This window comes from Trachinotus anak, unplaced genomic scaffold (genome assembly GCF_046630095.1).
Source record: "Trachinotus anak isolate AG129_WGS33_773 ecotype Australia unplaced genomic scaffold, CSIRO_AGI_Tana_v1 ptg000014l, whole genome shotgun sequence".
NCBI lineage: Eukaryota > Metazoa > Chordata > Actinopteri > Carangiformes > Carangidae > Trachinotus > Trachinotus anak.
The window spans coordinates 16,805,757-16,823,495 of NW_027273865.1; the positions used below are offsets into that span (position 1 = coordinate 16,805,757).

Below are 17,739 nucleotides of genomic sequence, written 5' to 3' on the forward strand. Positions count from 1 at the left end.
AATAAAGATTAATCAAGATCTAATATCGCTATCAGATGGGCCACAATCCAAGGTGAGCATGCACGCAGAGGCTCAGAGTCCACCCACATGGGATACTAACATGCAAATGAGCTCTGAGGCACACTGTTCATATGAGCTGGTGTTAATCTAATGCTAACACATGGCAAACACATGTTCTGCTATCAGTCTACAACCAATTATATTCTGATATTCATACAGCAGCACACCAGATCTGAAAACGAAAACAGGCGCAATACTGAACATAGAAAGAAAAATGAAACAGAAAGTTTCTAAACAATTCGCCAAAATAATATAAAGAAAAAAACAAATAGATAGGAATGATAGAGCTCCCATTCATCACAAAAGGTTATTGGAAGTCAGTTCAAGTTTTAGAGCTTTAGAAGCTCCTAATAACATGTTTTTCTGTTCACATTCTCATTCACAGGCGCTGCTGTCCTATTGGTTTAGTTAGGTTTTTTTAGCTGTGGCAAATTTTCTCCTTATGTCCCCTCTGTAGAGTGGAGAGAATTAAAATGGAGTCAAGTATCAGCAGCAGGGAAGTAAAGTCCTGTATATCTGTCTACAGTCACTTTCATTATGTGGCTTGTGCAAACAGTTAAAACTAACCAGTGGCCTACACCATGAACAACTCAGATTGTTCACATTTCTTCACTGTGGAGTCATGTGACATAAAGTAACCTTTGTAACACATTTCATGAATGCAGAATTTATATGGAAGATGACTCATTGTTTCCTCAAGAATACAACTGAGGATTAGTGTTGAATATGCAACAAATTAAAAGCTTGGATAGAAAGTTTAACTTCCTCCCTTACATCCACACTGTCTTTATGGACATATGTGTGCTGAGTCCAATTTGTATGACTTGGCAGATATCTATTTAAACTGCCAGCTAAATTTATTCCCCATGTGCTGAGCTCTAATTTTAAACAAGGTGCTAAATATACAGACAGTTTCCAAGCCAAAAGCAGAGATAGCTGCGTCATTGTGTCTGTCAGAGCAGAGTCAACCCCTGGAGAAGTCGGAGCATGGAACATTCCAGGCAGAAACCTTGTTGATGCTGCCATCTGCTGGCCGCTGCAGCAGAGGAAAAGGAGGAGGAGGTCTCCATGGCGACGTCAGATGACATGGTTGGATAATTTGGATGGGCAAGTGGGTCGAGTGATCTTGATAAAGGCATCATTGTAAAACTAGGTCACAGAAAATCAGACAGACATATTTAAAGGCTTAAGGATGTAAAGTTACATGGAATAAAGATGTGAAACAGACCTGTGTTATATGTACTATCATTACTATTAGACTGTGTTTACTTCCTGTACTTTGCTTTACCTTTTGCTCCTGAAGCCACTTCATAATACCAGAAGCAAAATGTTTTTCTGACTCAAACTTTTTCCTGAGTTAATGCTTTTGAATCAACATTTGCTGTCATAAAATATTTATTAATGCCCTTTAAATAAGATACAGTAATCCCAGTAAATAGTTTCTCTTGGCTACTAATACTGTGCATACTCACAACTAAAATAAATAAATCACATATTTAATTCATACCACATTTTGACAAATACAATAACACTTTACATTAACGTATTTAAGATTTAAAAGCATAAACATATAATGAATAGGTTGTAATGTAGCATATGTGATTAGTAACGAATTTGAGTGGAGGCTGCCGTGTAAACAGATAAGGAATGATAGGAGAAGGAATGGAAAAGTTATATTTATACTGTACATTAATTAATGCTGAAAATGTTTTTGTTGCTGTTTATACATAATATTTAGTAGATGTTTGTACACTGCTTCTAAATGTTAAATAAAGGGACTTAAAGTAAAGCATTAGCACAGTTTTATTATGAATTGAAGGCTCAAACACTCACTGCTGTTGTAGTTACCCAACAGGTCCACACCTTTCCCCCAAACATCCACAAGATGGAGCACACGATCACAGTATATTTCTGCCGGGTACATATGAATAGCTGTATTAACAGTGGGTTATTATTTTTTCATTGCTACACTTTTAAAGACTTCTTTTAAGAGAACAAAATGGACATTATGAAAGAAATAATAGGTCCCAAGGACATCCAAAATTAATGCCTGCCCAAAACCCAGATATGAATCAAAACAGGGATAAATTTTATGTGACTTTAATTGGAAATGAAATACACTTCTACCCATATAATAAGAGGTAATAAAGCTAACCTTTTTCTTATACAGCTGACTGAACCATTTCAGCCCTGCAAGGTCAACATCCTCAGGATGTGCAACCTAATCATGGGGTGTGCTCACTTGATAATCCCACTAAATCATGTCATGGTAAATATACTGCATTAGAAATACTGTAGGTGTATTGTAAATATTTTACAGACTTGCATTTCATCAAAAATTGATAATGCAAAAGACTTAGTCAAAGAGTAAATATCCCCTGAATCTTAACAGACTCAAAAGAAAAATTACGGCACTATTTGAGGTCAATTTATTCCCTTTTGTGTGTGTGTGTGTGTGAGTGTGTTCTGCAGTGAGCTCTAATGCCAAGAGCCAACATCTCACGTTAACAGCACGGAAAATGTATATACCAAAGTGGGTCAAACTTTTTACAGTAAACGGAAAACCTGAGCTTGTAAAACACTTAAAAATGCAGCCCAAATTTCTGTAAAAAAAAGCCAGAGAGGGACTTGTGTTGTGTTGCACTATCTCTGGTGTTCTTTTTAAGTTGTATCCACATGTAAACACCAGATATTCAAGAAGTCCTCCACTATAAACACTGCCCTGTACAGTATAACTCTTTTGGATAGTTACAGAGCAACAGGGCCAACAGTGAGACACCAAAACACTCCTATTCCTTATTTGCTGATTATCATCCAAACCAAGCACAATTAGAGTGTCAGTGACCCAAAGCTAAACATCTGTTTTGTATTTTTGTTGGCCTGCTGGTTGCTAGGATTGCTCTGATCACATTTAGTTGTCTTGGCACTGAAACTCTGATAATGTAATACTTTGTAGCTAAAATATCTCTAAAGCAACTTCACAAAATCTCAGGCATTCCTGTTATTTTCTGTGTAACAGACAAGTAAAACCTTTGACCTTGCCAGCTAAAAGATACAGTATAGTAGATCTGCTTTAGTAGTGAAAGAAACATGTTAACGACAGAATCCAAAAACTATGTGTGGAGACGGGTCCTGTTTGCACAGCGGACATTCTCATGATTAATTTACTGTGTTCACAGGACCAGAGTGTTTTATTGTTCCTTCTTGATGCTAAACTGATTTCAGCCACGTGGGTCAGTGCTGAAAAGTGAGTCACTTCACATCATAGACTGTAGAAGTAGACACTGGTCTTCAGAGATAAGAGAAAATGTATCAGTGTAATAGTTTGACATTTTGGTAAATACGCTTATTTGCTTTTTGCTAAGGGTTAGCAGAGACTAATACCACTGTATCTGTGTACTAGATAGTTAGCCAGTTATCTTAGATTAGCATAAAGTTTGGAAACAGCTAACTCGGCTCTTTATCCACCAGCACCTCTAGAGTTTACAGATTACAACAGTACTGTGCATCATTTGTTTGGTCTTTCGGGGATTGGAGTTTGGAAACCAGGGGGGAATCCAAGATGATACGGCTCCAGGCTAAAAATACAGTGCCACACAACCTACGCTTCATCTAACTGTTGACAAGAAACTATATAGGGATATGTTCCAATATGGTGAAGTATTTCTTTATACTGAGCCTATGTAACTTTCTCTGAACACTTACAAGCGGCAGTTATAGGATAATGGTAAATGCTAAAAGAACAGTAACACATGTGGAGGAGAGACAGAATCAACAAACTGACTCAGTACTGGTGATTACATGGCAATATTGCTAACATAAGTTAAAATTAGCCACCCTAAGGTACTGGTCAAACCAGACCGGTAGACAGTAGCAGCAAACCCCCTCAGTGTATCAAATTGACAAAGGGTGCATTTCATTGCCTATGAAATCAGCTTTTCATTTGTAAGATTAAGATAGTGTCATTGTTGTCTTTCAAAAATTACAGTCTCCCTCTAACACACAAAGTATGTCATATTCCTTTGGGAACACCAAGAAACAACAATGGAAACAAGAACAATGCATGCTTCTGAAAAGTTCACTTTATGTTGTCAACTCTATGTCTGGTTTGTTGAACTCACGTGAATTAAGAATTTTCTGTTGTATATTTATTAAATACATGTTTGCATTAACCAGTCTCACACTGCCCATTTTCACACTGAGATTCTTATGCAGTAATGACTGTGTATGTATGGGGTGATACACACTTTTTTTTCTTGTTCTCCCACTTCAACGAATGCTTAACAAAGCATGTGCCTCAATTTAGAGAACCTATGATTTGGTACAATCAAAGCAATGGGAATGTCAGGTTCCCTGTTAATTAAATATCAATCATTTTAATTAAATCCGTCTCTGATCACTGAGGCAGACTATTGGCTCTGAATTGAAAAAGCAAAGAGGGAAAGGGCAATTCAGTCTTAATGGCTTAATTTGCTAGAGGCAAATGAAAGCCAGCGTTTATTCCAAGGCAACAGAGTCTACTTTTGGTCATAAATTATGAGCCTAAATGTCAACAACAAAACAGGTTGTATCAAGCCCTTTTTAGCATCAGCTTTGCTTGCCAACTGTTCCGTATTTAAGCTTATTAGGCACTGATATTTAATATTTAAAATGACTTTCTAATAAGACAGACACCCACTCATCTGAGTAATTTCTGCATATTTTGCAAATAATCATTGTTTGTATTTTGTACCAGTGCTTCTACAAACACTGCAACTCTTCTACTGCCCCACACTGATACAATCTCTTGTGCATGCTTGTAGTCTAATAACTATATATTTGGCTATAAATGTATCTGTGCTACATTTGAAAACTTTTTTGGTATGTCAGTCTGTCTTGTTCAGTTTTGTATCAACACCAATAAACCAGGTCAAATTTCATCCTCATTTGTAGAGTCAAGTGAAAGGCCTCTGATTCTCATTTGTTTGCGAGAAAACCTGATAATTGAAAGAATTTGTAAAAGATAAAGAATAAAGAACAAAGTTTGACCCCAAGACATATTGACCACTATCATGGTTTGTGGGATTCCACCTAGAGTATTTGACATTGGCAAAAAGGTCTGTTCAGCTTGTACACTGGAAGCAAAATTCAACATTTTTTGTTTCTATCCACACTTTTGGAAAATCATATTTTCAAAATACTTTAAATTTCAGTTGAGTTCATAACAGTATGTGTGTGTGTGTGTGTGTGTCATGAGTAGTTTTCATTTTCTTGAAAGAGACTGTAAATCTTTCTGAATGAGCATGTATAAGAATATCCTCTGTGTATGAGACAGCTTGTGTACATGTTTGTGTGTGTTTCATGTGTGCATTTTTGCGTGTGTGATGGCAGAGATGTGCGCTGACGATGTGTCTGCGGGCGCACATTCTGTGTGTGTCTTTGTGTACACTACTGTGTTCCAGCTGTCTGAGTGGATAAGGCTCAGTGGGAGGACAAACACTACAGCGACTTTCACACACACAAACACAGCATGGAATGGCTGTGGGGACTGTACTATAATAGGGAATGTCTCTGAGCATTGGCTCAGCAGGGGTGTGACAGGCCTATAGATCACAACTTCAGTAAGTGGTTCAAAAATGAACATGAGAAAAGATAAAGAGAAACACATTGCTATTAATGAGGATTTTACTTACCTGAAGTGAAAGATGACCTTTCAGTGTTATTTTTTCCAGAACATGTTGCTCATAGAGTGTATATCCCATGTTTGTCAACTCAGCTCATTTATTGTACTTGTCATTATTAATTCTATGACATTTATTAACCCATTTAATATGTGTTTGTATAAATCAGCTGTCAATCACTGCTTTGTAGTTTTTCTCTTCTTAGGAACCATTTGAACTTCCCTTTTACATGCTTCTTTTCTATGCACCAAAACTGAATATTTATTTTTTTGTATCATCACTTGTATTATTTATTAGCTTAATTCTCAAGAATGAACCCAAAGACGAAAATTTCCAGAAATGTTTCAAACACTCTGCTGCTAAGTCTCTATCTCAGTGCAAAACCAGCCACCGTCACAGCTCCACCACCTTCGGATCCCGAGCAGCCTGGCCAGCGAAACCTTGGAGCACAGAATTTAAATGATGAGACAGGAAAACTCACAAAATGCTTCCAGCCATCCAGCTCATTAAAATATTGTAAGCTCATGACACAGACTTTCCTCGAAAAGCTGTCTGGGTGGCAATCACACATAAGTTCCTATATTCTGGGAACCACAGGCCATTTCCCAATAAAGAGGAGAACATTTTATGATAATATACACAGTAAACTCTCTTTAATGTTTACAATAACACAGCATGAGTTGATTAAACTCAGTTGACATTCAGCTCAAATTCATTTGGAATTTTTTTTCCTATTCTAGGCACAAGACTTTTACACTTTTACATCCCAGTAAATATCCGTCAGTAATAAAAAAGAATAACAGTAAGATGCTACACTAAGTGATGAGGTTTCAAATTTTCCACATGATGATGCAGTTGTGGTTACAAATGTGGCAACCTGTGTAAAATGTGAGGCAGCAGAATTAATGAATCAATAAATGAATGTGTGTTCATAAAACTGTGACAGAATCTTTCAGTTTTAACAGCTGGCAGTGAAGAGACTTGAATCAGTCCATAGAAAAATATATAGCCACCCATCTTGAGAGTTTAGTGTCAACTGTTCGGCAGCTCAGCAGCTTATGGCCTGTCATGATCTTTTTTCAGTCCTAGAGTTTTATGGCCCGCATCAAGTGTGTGAGAACAACACACACTTTTTACAACCTCTGCACTCTTCTAGTTTTGGTTATCATAAGACTTTGTAGCTGAGTGTCACGCAGGCAGAGACCAACTTGAGCGCTTCGCATCTCAAACCCAAACAATATCAGAAAGCATCAGTGTAGTCCATTAACTTCCATTAGGCTCCCTCACCGTGTATAGGACCTCTGCCAATTGTAAATAGCATGGATATTATGGGAACACACTGGCACTCTTTTACATGTACTGACGCTGCGGTGGCGGAATACCCTCCCTCCTACGCCTCCCCCCAGCCCCCTCCTTCTTGCAGCGAGCTGCTTTGCTCTCTCCTCTGCAGCGAAGAAGTCTGTGGTCGCCCTGAAGAATTCCAGCAGAGCTCTGTGGCTCCAGTTGGTCCCATGGCTCTCCATCCCACTGTTTGTTGCAGCCGCAGAACCAGCTGCGCCTAATGCACCAGCGGCACTCCCCTCGGACTGGGTGGAGAAACCACAGTGACCTCCACGGTCAGTTAAGAGGAGAAAAAAATGTGGGTTGGTCTCAAAGAGTTCCAAGGGTACAGTGGATTGGGTGTCACCGCGGATTGGGTCATCCCGAGCACACACGCTCAGAACAGGAATGGCCACTTCGTCCACATCTCTCAAGGGTTCATTGCGCTCCCAGTAAGCTTCCCAGGCACCTGAAGTATTGCTGCTACTGCTGGCCCCTGTTGCTGCTGCTGGTGCAGAGCCCACATGTCCAGTCTGACAGAACAGAGCCTCCTCCAGGCCACGCAAAGAACAGCTGGAAAACAGGGTGTCTGTCTGTATGGTCTCACCCAGCACCGTCCTGTACCTATGCATAATACCCAAGGTCACACACATTTGCACAAAACACACACACACACAAGAGAAAATCAGTAAATCGATTCTGAAGAGCTGCATGGGCCTCATGTTCCCTATTGGCATTGATTCGAGAAACTCTACCTGTGTCACGATGTCTCTCAGAATTAATGACTTGACAGTGCGCAGGCCATGCGTTGCTACAGTAACTTGACGCTTTCCTTAATTGTCTGTGCCTGTCCAATAAATGCTTAGTGAGTACTTGTATCCGCTTTTATTGCAGTCTCCTTTTAACCATGCCTCCGTTTTGGCTGACTTGAACTCAAATCTTTCATTGTTTCAGTGTAGCCTGTCTAAGATTTTTATTTTGCATACTTCATGCAGCAGCCTTGTGGAACTTGTTATTTTTCATCATCTTGTAGACACTTATTCTCCCCAGGGTAAACAAAAAGAAGAGGAGGAACTGTTAACCTATTTCTGTCTTCCAAAACTCATTATGCTCTCTTACACTTTCTATAACACTGCAATTTTCTTGCAGGTTAGCAATTAAAAAAAAAAAAAAAAAAAAATCAATTTTCATGATATTTTCATATCACTGGCCACTGTTCCCCACTGGTAATTACTCAAGTTAACTGCTGACATCTGAGAATGAGACATCTCTAAAATAAGATGATGAAAATAAGAGCCAAGCAGTAATACTCTAGAAATACTTTAAAAGCCGGCACAGTCTCTGTCTGTTTTCATCACCAGTGATATTTTTTCCCCAGCTATCAAGACCATGCTTCCTTTCCATTTCTCATAAGCTGAGTGATTTATGCCTGCAGGTTTCCCACCCTCTCCATACCTGCTGAGACATATCTTCTGGTACAGCACCAAAGCCCACTGCAGGGGCCAGCACAGCCCGTTCTCAAACCAGCTCTGGCAGCGGAACACGGGTGACAGGCAGACAGCTGCCGTCACATAGCTGGAGGATCCACACTCCCCCAGGTAAGACAGGAGAAGGCCCGACCCACTGCTCTCGCTCACTGCATACAGTCTTCCTGCAGGCTGTCTGTAGCGAATGTAGCGCACAGCCTCACGCAGATCTGCAGGGTCACCAAACTGCTGCAGTTTGAGGGTGGTGAGTGGGGTGCTGTTGTGGCTGCGGCGGTTAAAAACTGCTGGCAGGTAGCCATGGGACAGCGCTGTTTCACACAACTATTGAGAGAATGGGTAAAAAAAAAAAAAAAAAAAAAAAGAGAACAAATAAGAGAATTAGGAGAATTATGGGGATTTGCTGTGTGTTAAATCTTTCAAATTAAATACATCATTTTCACACATAAGACAAGGTGAGAAAGGTATTAATCCATTTATACAACTACAGAAGTTGTTTCATATGTTCTGCCTACATATGGTAAAGAAGTCCTCCTTTTTTGACCCATTGAATAGACCAAATGGTTGAATTTGTGTAGCTTGGTCTCTTGGTTGTAATCCCACAGAATTGAACAATGCCTCCTTTTAGTTAGGAGTCAGTTTCCATTTTGTTCCCCTAAATGCCTTTGCAGTTGTATCACCTGAACATGCATGGTACTACTTTTTATTGTATGGAAAGAGAAATAACCCTTTGCTGGGGGAGGTGAGAACACAGTAAAACCATGGGATGAAGTGTGACTCCTTTTGCTGTGCAGTTTCACCATGTTTGAAGTTTACACAGTAATACTGCCACGGAATAGGCTCAACAGCCATTACTTCACTGAAAAAGACCACAGCAAACATTTTGCATGTTTTTTTTTTCTTGACCAAACAGGTGAGGAACCAATTGCTGTGAGACAGATACATATTATCCTACTTTCAAATCAAATCAAATTAAGTTTTATTTATATAGCGCCAAATCACAACAGAAGTTATCTCAAGGCACGTTCCAAAAGGAAAGAGGAAAAGCTTCCTTTAAGAGGCCATCTGCCTCGACCGGTTGGGTTTGAGAGAGACAGAGAGAGGGAGAGAGAGAGCGAGAGGGGGAGGGAAAACTTCACGTTTTACTAGACATTTAGAGCTTATCACCAAGTGAATGTGGCTCAATATGTGCGTTCATGAACTCTGCCCTTGAATACTACCTCGTATTCACTCATGCGCCTCCGCCACGTCCACCTAACGTTAGTCCGCGTGCACTCAAAGAGAAGCTGACACGAGCACGGGCTAAATCCACATCACTTTAGCCATGTTTAGGGAAACTACTGCTCGGGAGTTTTCAAGCCCCTTAAATGGAGATTTCTGGAAACACTGCTGGGCCCGTTTTACCTGCACACCTGCCTCGCCTCCTGATTGGATTTCAACAGTCACAGACAGCGGTGAATGCAACATTGCTAGCAAGCTAAGGTAACACCACCAATCCGTTGAATCATTTGGAACACAGTCACATTGCCACATATAAAGAGTGCATAGCTGAAAGGAAGGGAGACCCCTGAGAAGCGCCAGAGTAGTTGTTCATTAATGTAACTGAGGTAAAGGTTTGGAATAATCTGATCCAACAGTCCATATTTGGAAATGAGGCTACAATCAGCTAAACTACTGATATATGAGAAGTTCATCTCTAGCTGCAGGTTGTCATAAGCGGGGATGGTGCCACTTGGCCTGTAAGGATGTGCAGGCATCTTTGAGGCAGACTTCAAACACTTGGGAGGCATTGAAATAGCCAACATTATGCTCGATGTTGGTGCCAGTGTCCATGCAGCCCACAGCCAGCTGCTTGGCCCAGAAATGCCTCAACCTGCACTATGCGGCTTTCCCTGAGATGGACTGGGAGCACAATTGGCAGAGGAGAGCAAAAAGGACTTGAATGTGGAAACCTGTGATCTCATGTCTCTGGCAGGAAGGCTTCCCTTTCAGTCAGCTGCACCGTGGAGAGAAATAGCACGACTCATTGTTTCTGCCAGTGAGCTGTTATTATTATGTTTATTTTGGTACAAATGTGACAACATGAGATATATGGGCAGCAGGGTTATTGGTGCTGATTAGTAGAGTTAATTCTTTATTTGTCCAAGTATGTATTCGGGAATTTTCACCTCTGCATTTAACCCACCCATGTGAACACACATACACACACACACACACACACATACACAGAGGAGCAGCGTGCAGCTCGGGGAGCAGTTGTCAAGGGTACTTCAGCCATGGATGCTGAAGGAAAGGAGGGGGATAAGAAAATTCTGTACAACTGCATCAATCTATTCAAAATTAATGAACAAATTTTGTAGACTTGGCAAGACTTTTCTGTCTTACTCAGCACATAAAAACATTTTCCTCCAGTTTGGGTTCTGTGGAGAATGTAGGAGAATGATACATCCTCAAATAAAACCATAATTTAGTTTGTGGCTCTATGAAGCATTATAAATTAAATTTAAAGACATGTAATAAAGCAGTATATCTGAGTATATCTGAGTATATCAGTGCTCTCCTGTTCACCAAAAGACCTTTTCATCTTTGAAACACAGATGATTTTTGTTCTTTAAGGCTTTCAGGGGGCTGGCTCTCCACATCGAATGGTTCTGCTGGTGTTTCTCTGCTCAGTTTTATTTAATATGCCCAAATATCTGGGCAGACAAACAAACAAACAAACAAACAAACAAAAAAATCTTAAAACTACGTAAGTAGGGAAAAATAAGGGCTTGGAGATTTGCAGTGGAGCACAAATGACAATCACATATTGAAAAGCTCTCCATGCAGGGAAGGAATGGAAATGAGAGATCATTCCAGTTTAGGCTCTGAATATCACCTTTAGAATAAATGATCCATTACAGGGTCTGGAAACACAAGGAGAGAGAATTATCTTCCCTCTAAATTTGCAGTGTCACTCTGCTTCATCTCAACTCAAAGTAGAGAAGCAGAATTAACCTGTCTTTTTCTCATGCTAAGGTTTGTGGTCAGAAACAGTGGTGGGGGCTACAGAAGTCTTTGCAAAGTTTTTGAAAAGAAATTTGAAATGAGTAACATCTTGCTTTAAATCTACAGAAATCCCAGGGGAATGCAGGAAGAGCTTCAGAATCACTGCATTAAATATTTAACAGCTGAGAAAGACTGCAGCAGAATTTCTGCCACTTCCTGGTTTTCTTTATACAGTGACAAGAGGATTTACTCAGCCAGTGTCAGGAAAGCTCCGAACATCAGTCATTCACTCATTCATCAGCCTCCCATCCCAAAGATCAGGTTTTGAATCATTGTGATTCAAGAGGAACATGTGAGAGGAAGGAAAGAGTCATTTGAAATGAGTCTGTATCACTTTAGTTCAGTTTAATTCCCAACGATAATGAGATATATAATTAAAGATTTCCCAATTTCCCAATTTCAGCTGCACATGAGGGCAGGAGAACGTGTGTAGTGATGAAAGCTGTGGCTGAGATTAACTTAGGTGAACTGAGTGTGCAGTGACTTTGACCTGTGTGCCTGCACAGGTATTAATGCAGCCACACAGTGTGAACGATCGCCACACAATGCGCACACATTGCGGTGATGCACTGTGTGACTCACTCACAGGAACATAAGTGATAAGTGACCACTGCACTGCATCATATACAGGCACATAAAATAAAAGATGCATTTTGATAACAGTTTTAGCTGGTCGGGAATAACTCCTTTAACTCTGAACTTTCTGTTCGGTAAAGAAGAAACAACTCATGACGAAGGAAGTATATATTTTTTTTTAACACTGATAAATTATCAAATTGATGTAAACTGATGTACTTCGCACAGACACATACAGCTAACAGGGAACTGGTCTTGACCACTTCCGTAATGAGATTTTGTTAATTTGGTTTAAGAGAAAATCTGAAAATCTTGACCTTTGTGCAAGATCGCACACACGCTAAGTTTCTGGCCATATTTCATGGTGACAGTGTGCATTTGGTTTCGCAAGAGAAACAGTGTGAAACAGAAGAGCAGCAGCTTCTCCGGCAGTTTTCTGTCAGAGCTGATAAACTGTCAGTGCTGTGACAAATTCCTTCAGCAGGGACTCCAGATACTGGACAACATGCCAGTTCTCTCCCGCACATTGTTCCTCCAAGAAATGTGTGCACACGCAATCACGCACACATGCTCGAAAGAGGCAGCATTTTCTTCACTGGGCAGCTGACAAATACAACAACAACCATCCTTCAAACCATAGTAGGTCATGTGATCTATTTCTGTGACACCACCACTAACCACAACAAACTTCAGCAGCTTCATCGGGACACGTTGCCACAAATCAAGTTAAATTAAGGATGTTATTCGATTAAAAGTCTTTGGGAGCAACAAAGCATCTCACCACAGTGCTCTGTCCTCTATTCAGGTCAATATTTTGCCTAAATACTCTTCAACAGGCCTGTGATACATGTGCAGGGAATGGATTTGCTCTTCTTCAGTCACAGTATGTTTATGCAGGGACAGGGAAATCACTGTAGAAATGAGGGAGGATTCGTTTTTTTTTTCTTTTGCTGGAAATTAATTTTTGTTGAATAATTTGATGGTCTAACAACATGATGCTATTGTATTCTACGGTTAGCAGTTTCTCAGCTAACTAACTTGACACTGGCAACCATCATACCCAAGCTACAGTGGGCTGTGAAGTCTTACAAAGGCTGCCAAAATGATGGACTTAAGGAAAAATATTTTGCAGTTGCAAGGCAGTTTATTCCTCTGGCTGATTTTCAAAGTGTTAAGCATCAGAGACATAGAGTACATTCAAAATGGGGAGTAGCTATGAATAATTGAAGATAGCGCCACAGCAAAAATATCAAGAACTGAAGCCCCAACCGTTTTTCAAGGCAGCTCCTGTTCCACCAGCCTCCAAGAAAATAGATCTTGTCATAGGGGATTTGTTGTATTGGTGTTTGTTTGTTTGTTTATTTGGTAATATTTTATTACCTTGTCATATTAGCAAAGAAAAAACTACATCTCACATGAGGTGCAGGCAGAAAAGCTGCATGCACCTGATGGGCAGACTTCATTTCCCAGATAAGACAAAGTACTGATGTTGGAAAAAGTGTGTGTGTGTGTGGGGAGGGGGGGGGGGGATATAAAAAATAAAAATTTTTATATTTTTCTGAACGTGTGGGAAAAATTTCTTTCACTTTCATTGTATCACCTGTTGAGTGGTACAGCAGGACACTGTGGGATACAGTTCCCACAGTGTTCACCCAACATGTATGTAAAAACCTTCAAACTAAAGCTGAAAACCAGTTTTTAACACTCATCATCATAAAATTCACAAAGAGATGGGAGGGACAGGAAACGCAGATCTAATACCCCATTTCCTTGTTGGCCAGTGAAAACTCTGACATGGTAACAATTGTTTGATGAACAGTGTGTTTGATAGCTTGAGACACAGACATCAGTACATTTATCACTTGTCAGTAATGGGTCACTAATGGATACTGCTGGCAATATTTCCATAAAAGAAATTTTACAAACCGGGATGATGATGTTTTCTGCTAATATTACCTCCCTCACTGATCTACTCAAGAGTGTTAATCGTAAAACTTTCAAACTTTTACTGCGTGAGTCCCAAGCTATTATCCCATCCCACAAACAATTTGGAAGCTTCTCTCTCAGCATGCAGAAAGTGAAAGGAATGGTCTGAGAAACAATCATTTATGTGTTATAAATTACACATAATGACCAGATTAAATTATATTCCGTATCCATAAGGAATGATAAATACTTAAACATGAGTGCCAAATGCATACTGAATAAAACAGTCTGAATTTACTGTAACTAGGTCACAAAGTATCAGTAAAACTGCTCACAAATCTGTCTGCCCTGTGAGGAAAATGTGACGGACGTTAATCATATGAGGCAAGACTTCTGAACCAGCTGGACGACTGCTTACATGAACATTTATGGACCTTCAGCTCGTGGCTCTGAACAGAGATCACAGGCCACACAGATATAGGAGTGATATCTCTGCTAGAAAGAAGGGGAGCATATTTCCCTAAAAGTCGAGCTACTGACAAACAAAAAAACCCCAAAGAACACGAACACACACACACACACACACACACACACACACACATATATATATATATGGTTGGGGACAGACATGGAACAGAAAAAAACAGGACTAATCAACTAAATAACTGAAAGATTTAATGAAGTAATGAATGAATGTTAGTATATTCCCAAAACATTTCAACCTCTGGCCCAAATATGAAGCCACACAAAAGCCTGTACGTGACCTATACCATTAGAGAAATGGATTTGAATCGTGACAGTTTAAATAAACCAAAGGAGCAAAAGACAAACCCGGTGAAAAAATATGAATGATTTAAGAGGAGATGGCTCACTGATAGATTCATGGAGTTCCTGAAACGTGCTGTGTAAAAGAGACGAGGGACAGGGAACACAAACCCACACACTCCAAAAAAAAAAAAAAAAAAATCTCCATTTCCTTCTCTGGTTCTTCTCTGTGTCATATATATAGACCTGTGTGTGCGCGTGCGTGCCCGTGCAAACACGAGCTCTTTTTATCTCTCTCTTTGTAGCATGTGCGCTGACTGGTTTATGCACAGTGACTCTCACCAGTGACAGAAGCAATCTTAATTGGTGTATATCCCTTGTGGTACCTCAGCTTCCAGCCCTCCCAAGCACGACTGGCTGACAGCTTCACATGTACTCTCTACTCTGAGGATGGCCCAAAAAAAAAAAAAAAAAAAAAAAGAAAGCCTAAGGCGCCAGTTTATCTGAATGTGACAGTTACTCTTCATCTCTTCATTATTTTGCTTTTTCACCCTGGTAAACCTTTGAGGTAACCACATATTATTTTTGTCTCATCCATTTTTCCTCCTCTTCCTGTCACCGCCTTTCAGCTGAGGGAGTGATTCACTCAAGATCAATATCAACACAGTATTGGTGTTGTTAGAGTATCCAGTTGTTGCAGAGTTATTATTTCTGACACGGGGCTGTCAGTTAGCCTGTGACGAATTTGCACGCAGAGCTAACAGTTTGAAATGAAATGAGCTATAGCACGATGCCAGGTGCCCAGAGTGATGCAAGAGCCAACAGGCATTCATGTGGAGCAGGGCTGCACTTCCCCAGGGCCCTGAAGTCAAGCGATGCTTTGTAATCCCTCACTCAATTACCTCAGTCAGTGTATTGAAAGAGCAGTTGAAAGAGGGCACTCTCCCCGCATCTGCTCTTTTTTTTTTTTTTTTTTTAACCACTCTAGCTTTTTTTTTTTCTTCAAGCTGAACTTAACCTCAAGTGATCGCCTTTGCTCAAATGGCCGCTGTTGATTTACACTGGTATCTTCCCACAGCTCCTTTCAGCCACTGAATGTTTGGAAACAAGAGTGTTTAAAACACTTAGTGAAAATAGCATCTGTCTCTTCATGTGTCAAATATGTATCATGCATGCTTCTTATTTACCCTCTGAAGTTGAAATTGATTTGCTGTTATTGCTTATTATTTGTATTGCAGCTATGAAAATGCTAACCTCTACTTTTTGAAAGTGTAAAAACAACACAGTTGTTATTTCCACCCTGTTGACTATATGTTGTCACAGACAGCAGCATCACACAGATGCATCTAGTGAAGGCATCCTGATCTCTGATACAAATGGCTTTTTGTAAGTATGTAATCATTTGTAAGCACAGTGGTGTTTGCAGACACTATGGAAACTCCCACTTCCAACCTTTTATGAGTTATCAGCTGTGTTGAATATTTAAAGTTTTTAGTATTATTAAGAATGAGGTATGGAAATTTGAATTTTCTATTATATTTACATATAAAAGATATAATACAATATATATAAACTTGCTAGTTTTCTGATCAGTTTATGCATGAAAATGATTTACACCAAGGTTATTATCATATCTGTAGTATGGTAACTTTATGCAGAGAAGTCTGAGGGAAGCGAAGGACGCACCTTTAACACATTTCTAGTGATTTTCCCAAAAGAGTTTGGGATGATGAGAAGCACCGGACTGGTAGAGTGACTTGATGTCCTGCGTCGCTTCTGGTAGGATGGCACTGCCCAGTCCAGGGCCACCAGTCCATCATCGCTCAGCTGCAGGTTGTCCCGCACGAACTGCACCGGGCGGTCGTAGGGCCAGCACGCCTCGTACACACTCTGGAGAAAGGCGCTGGCCCGCCACGTCCAGCCGACACACGGCGAGTAATTACTGAAAGTCCTGCAGTGTTTCAGGAGATAGTTGGCCAGCGCGGATGGTTTGCAGATCAGTGCCACCGTGCGAGCTCTCTCATCGGCAAAGGCTGCCTGGGCACCGTCGCCCCCCTCTTGGTCTGAGACGCGCCCTCCAGTTTTGTCCTTCGCTGCCTGCTGTGAAATTCCCAGTCCTTGCAGCAGGGCATCCGGTGGGCTCTCGGTGCCAAAATATTTGGAGCCTGGCCAGAGTAAGACCACCAGGATCACAATGCACAGAGCCACAAGCCATTCCAGCATTGGCACGGTTAGCGGGGGAGCAAAATGAGCAAAACACGGACGCGTTCCACACCTAAAATTATAATGCGATTATACATTTACGTTGGAGAAAACAGTCACCGGAAACATGCCCAGTCTCACAACGTGCTGTTTTTTCCCCCCCCTTTGTCTGAATTGATGCTCAGAAGTTTGGCGCTTCCCTCCGGTGCCAAGGCGCACCAGTCCCCCGTCGTCGCAAGCTGTGGTCTCAGTTACGCTGCTCTTCTGTCTCTTCAGTCCGTTTCATACCCGACATCATGTTTCCACCTCTGATGCCACTTTTTAATAAACGAGGTGACTCTGTCATTGTCCGCTGCATCCAGTTGCCGACTTGACTGCGCTCGGCCGGTGCTTCAACCCAACAGCTGGCAGCGCAGGAAACGTGTGAGAGCGACGCGCCGCCGAAGCTGGAAACGCCTCCCACCATGTCCAGCCCCCCACGGGTGAGCAGGTAGTACCCCGTGCACATGATGATCTCTGCTGTTCATAGCCTTTTCCATCAGTTACTCCCAGTACACCCAAGTACAAGCATGAACATCTGGCGCGTTTTTAACACGTAACCCCCCCCCCCCCCCCCCCCCCTACCCCCACCCCCTTTTCTCTAGCAGTTTCTGTCACAACACAGACTCAGACAGAAAGAGAGCTGCTACAATAAGTGT

General features: G+C 40.9%; 1 protein-coding gene across 1 annotated transcript; it reads right to left on the reverse strand.

The window, feature by feature from the left end:
• Window positions 1–6,343: 6,343 nt before the first annotated feature.
• Window positions 6,344–17,462, reverse strand: abhd15a (abhydrolase domain containing 15a). Its single transcript, XM_071496872.1, has 3 exons — window positions 16,526–17,462; window positions 8,496–8,848; window positions 6,344–7,664 (listed from the first exon to the last, which is right to left on the reverse strand). Exons 1-3 carry the CDS (start codon window positions 17,060–17,062, stop codon window positions 7,004–7,006), a joined length of 1,551 nt encoding a protein of 516 aa, XP_071352973.1. The 5' UTR covers window positions 17,063–17,462; the 3' UTR covers window positions 6,344–7,003.
• Window positions 17,463–17,739: the final 277 nt, after the last annotated feature.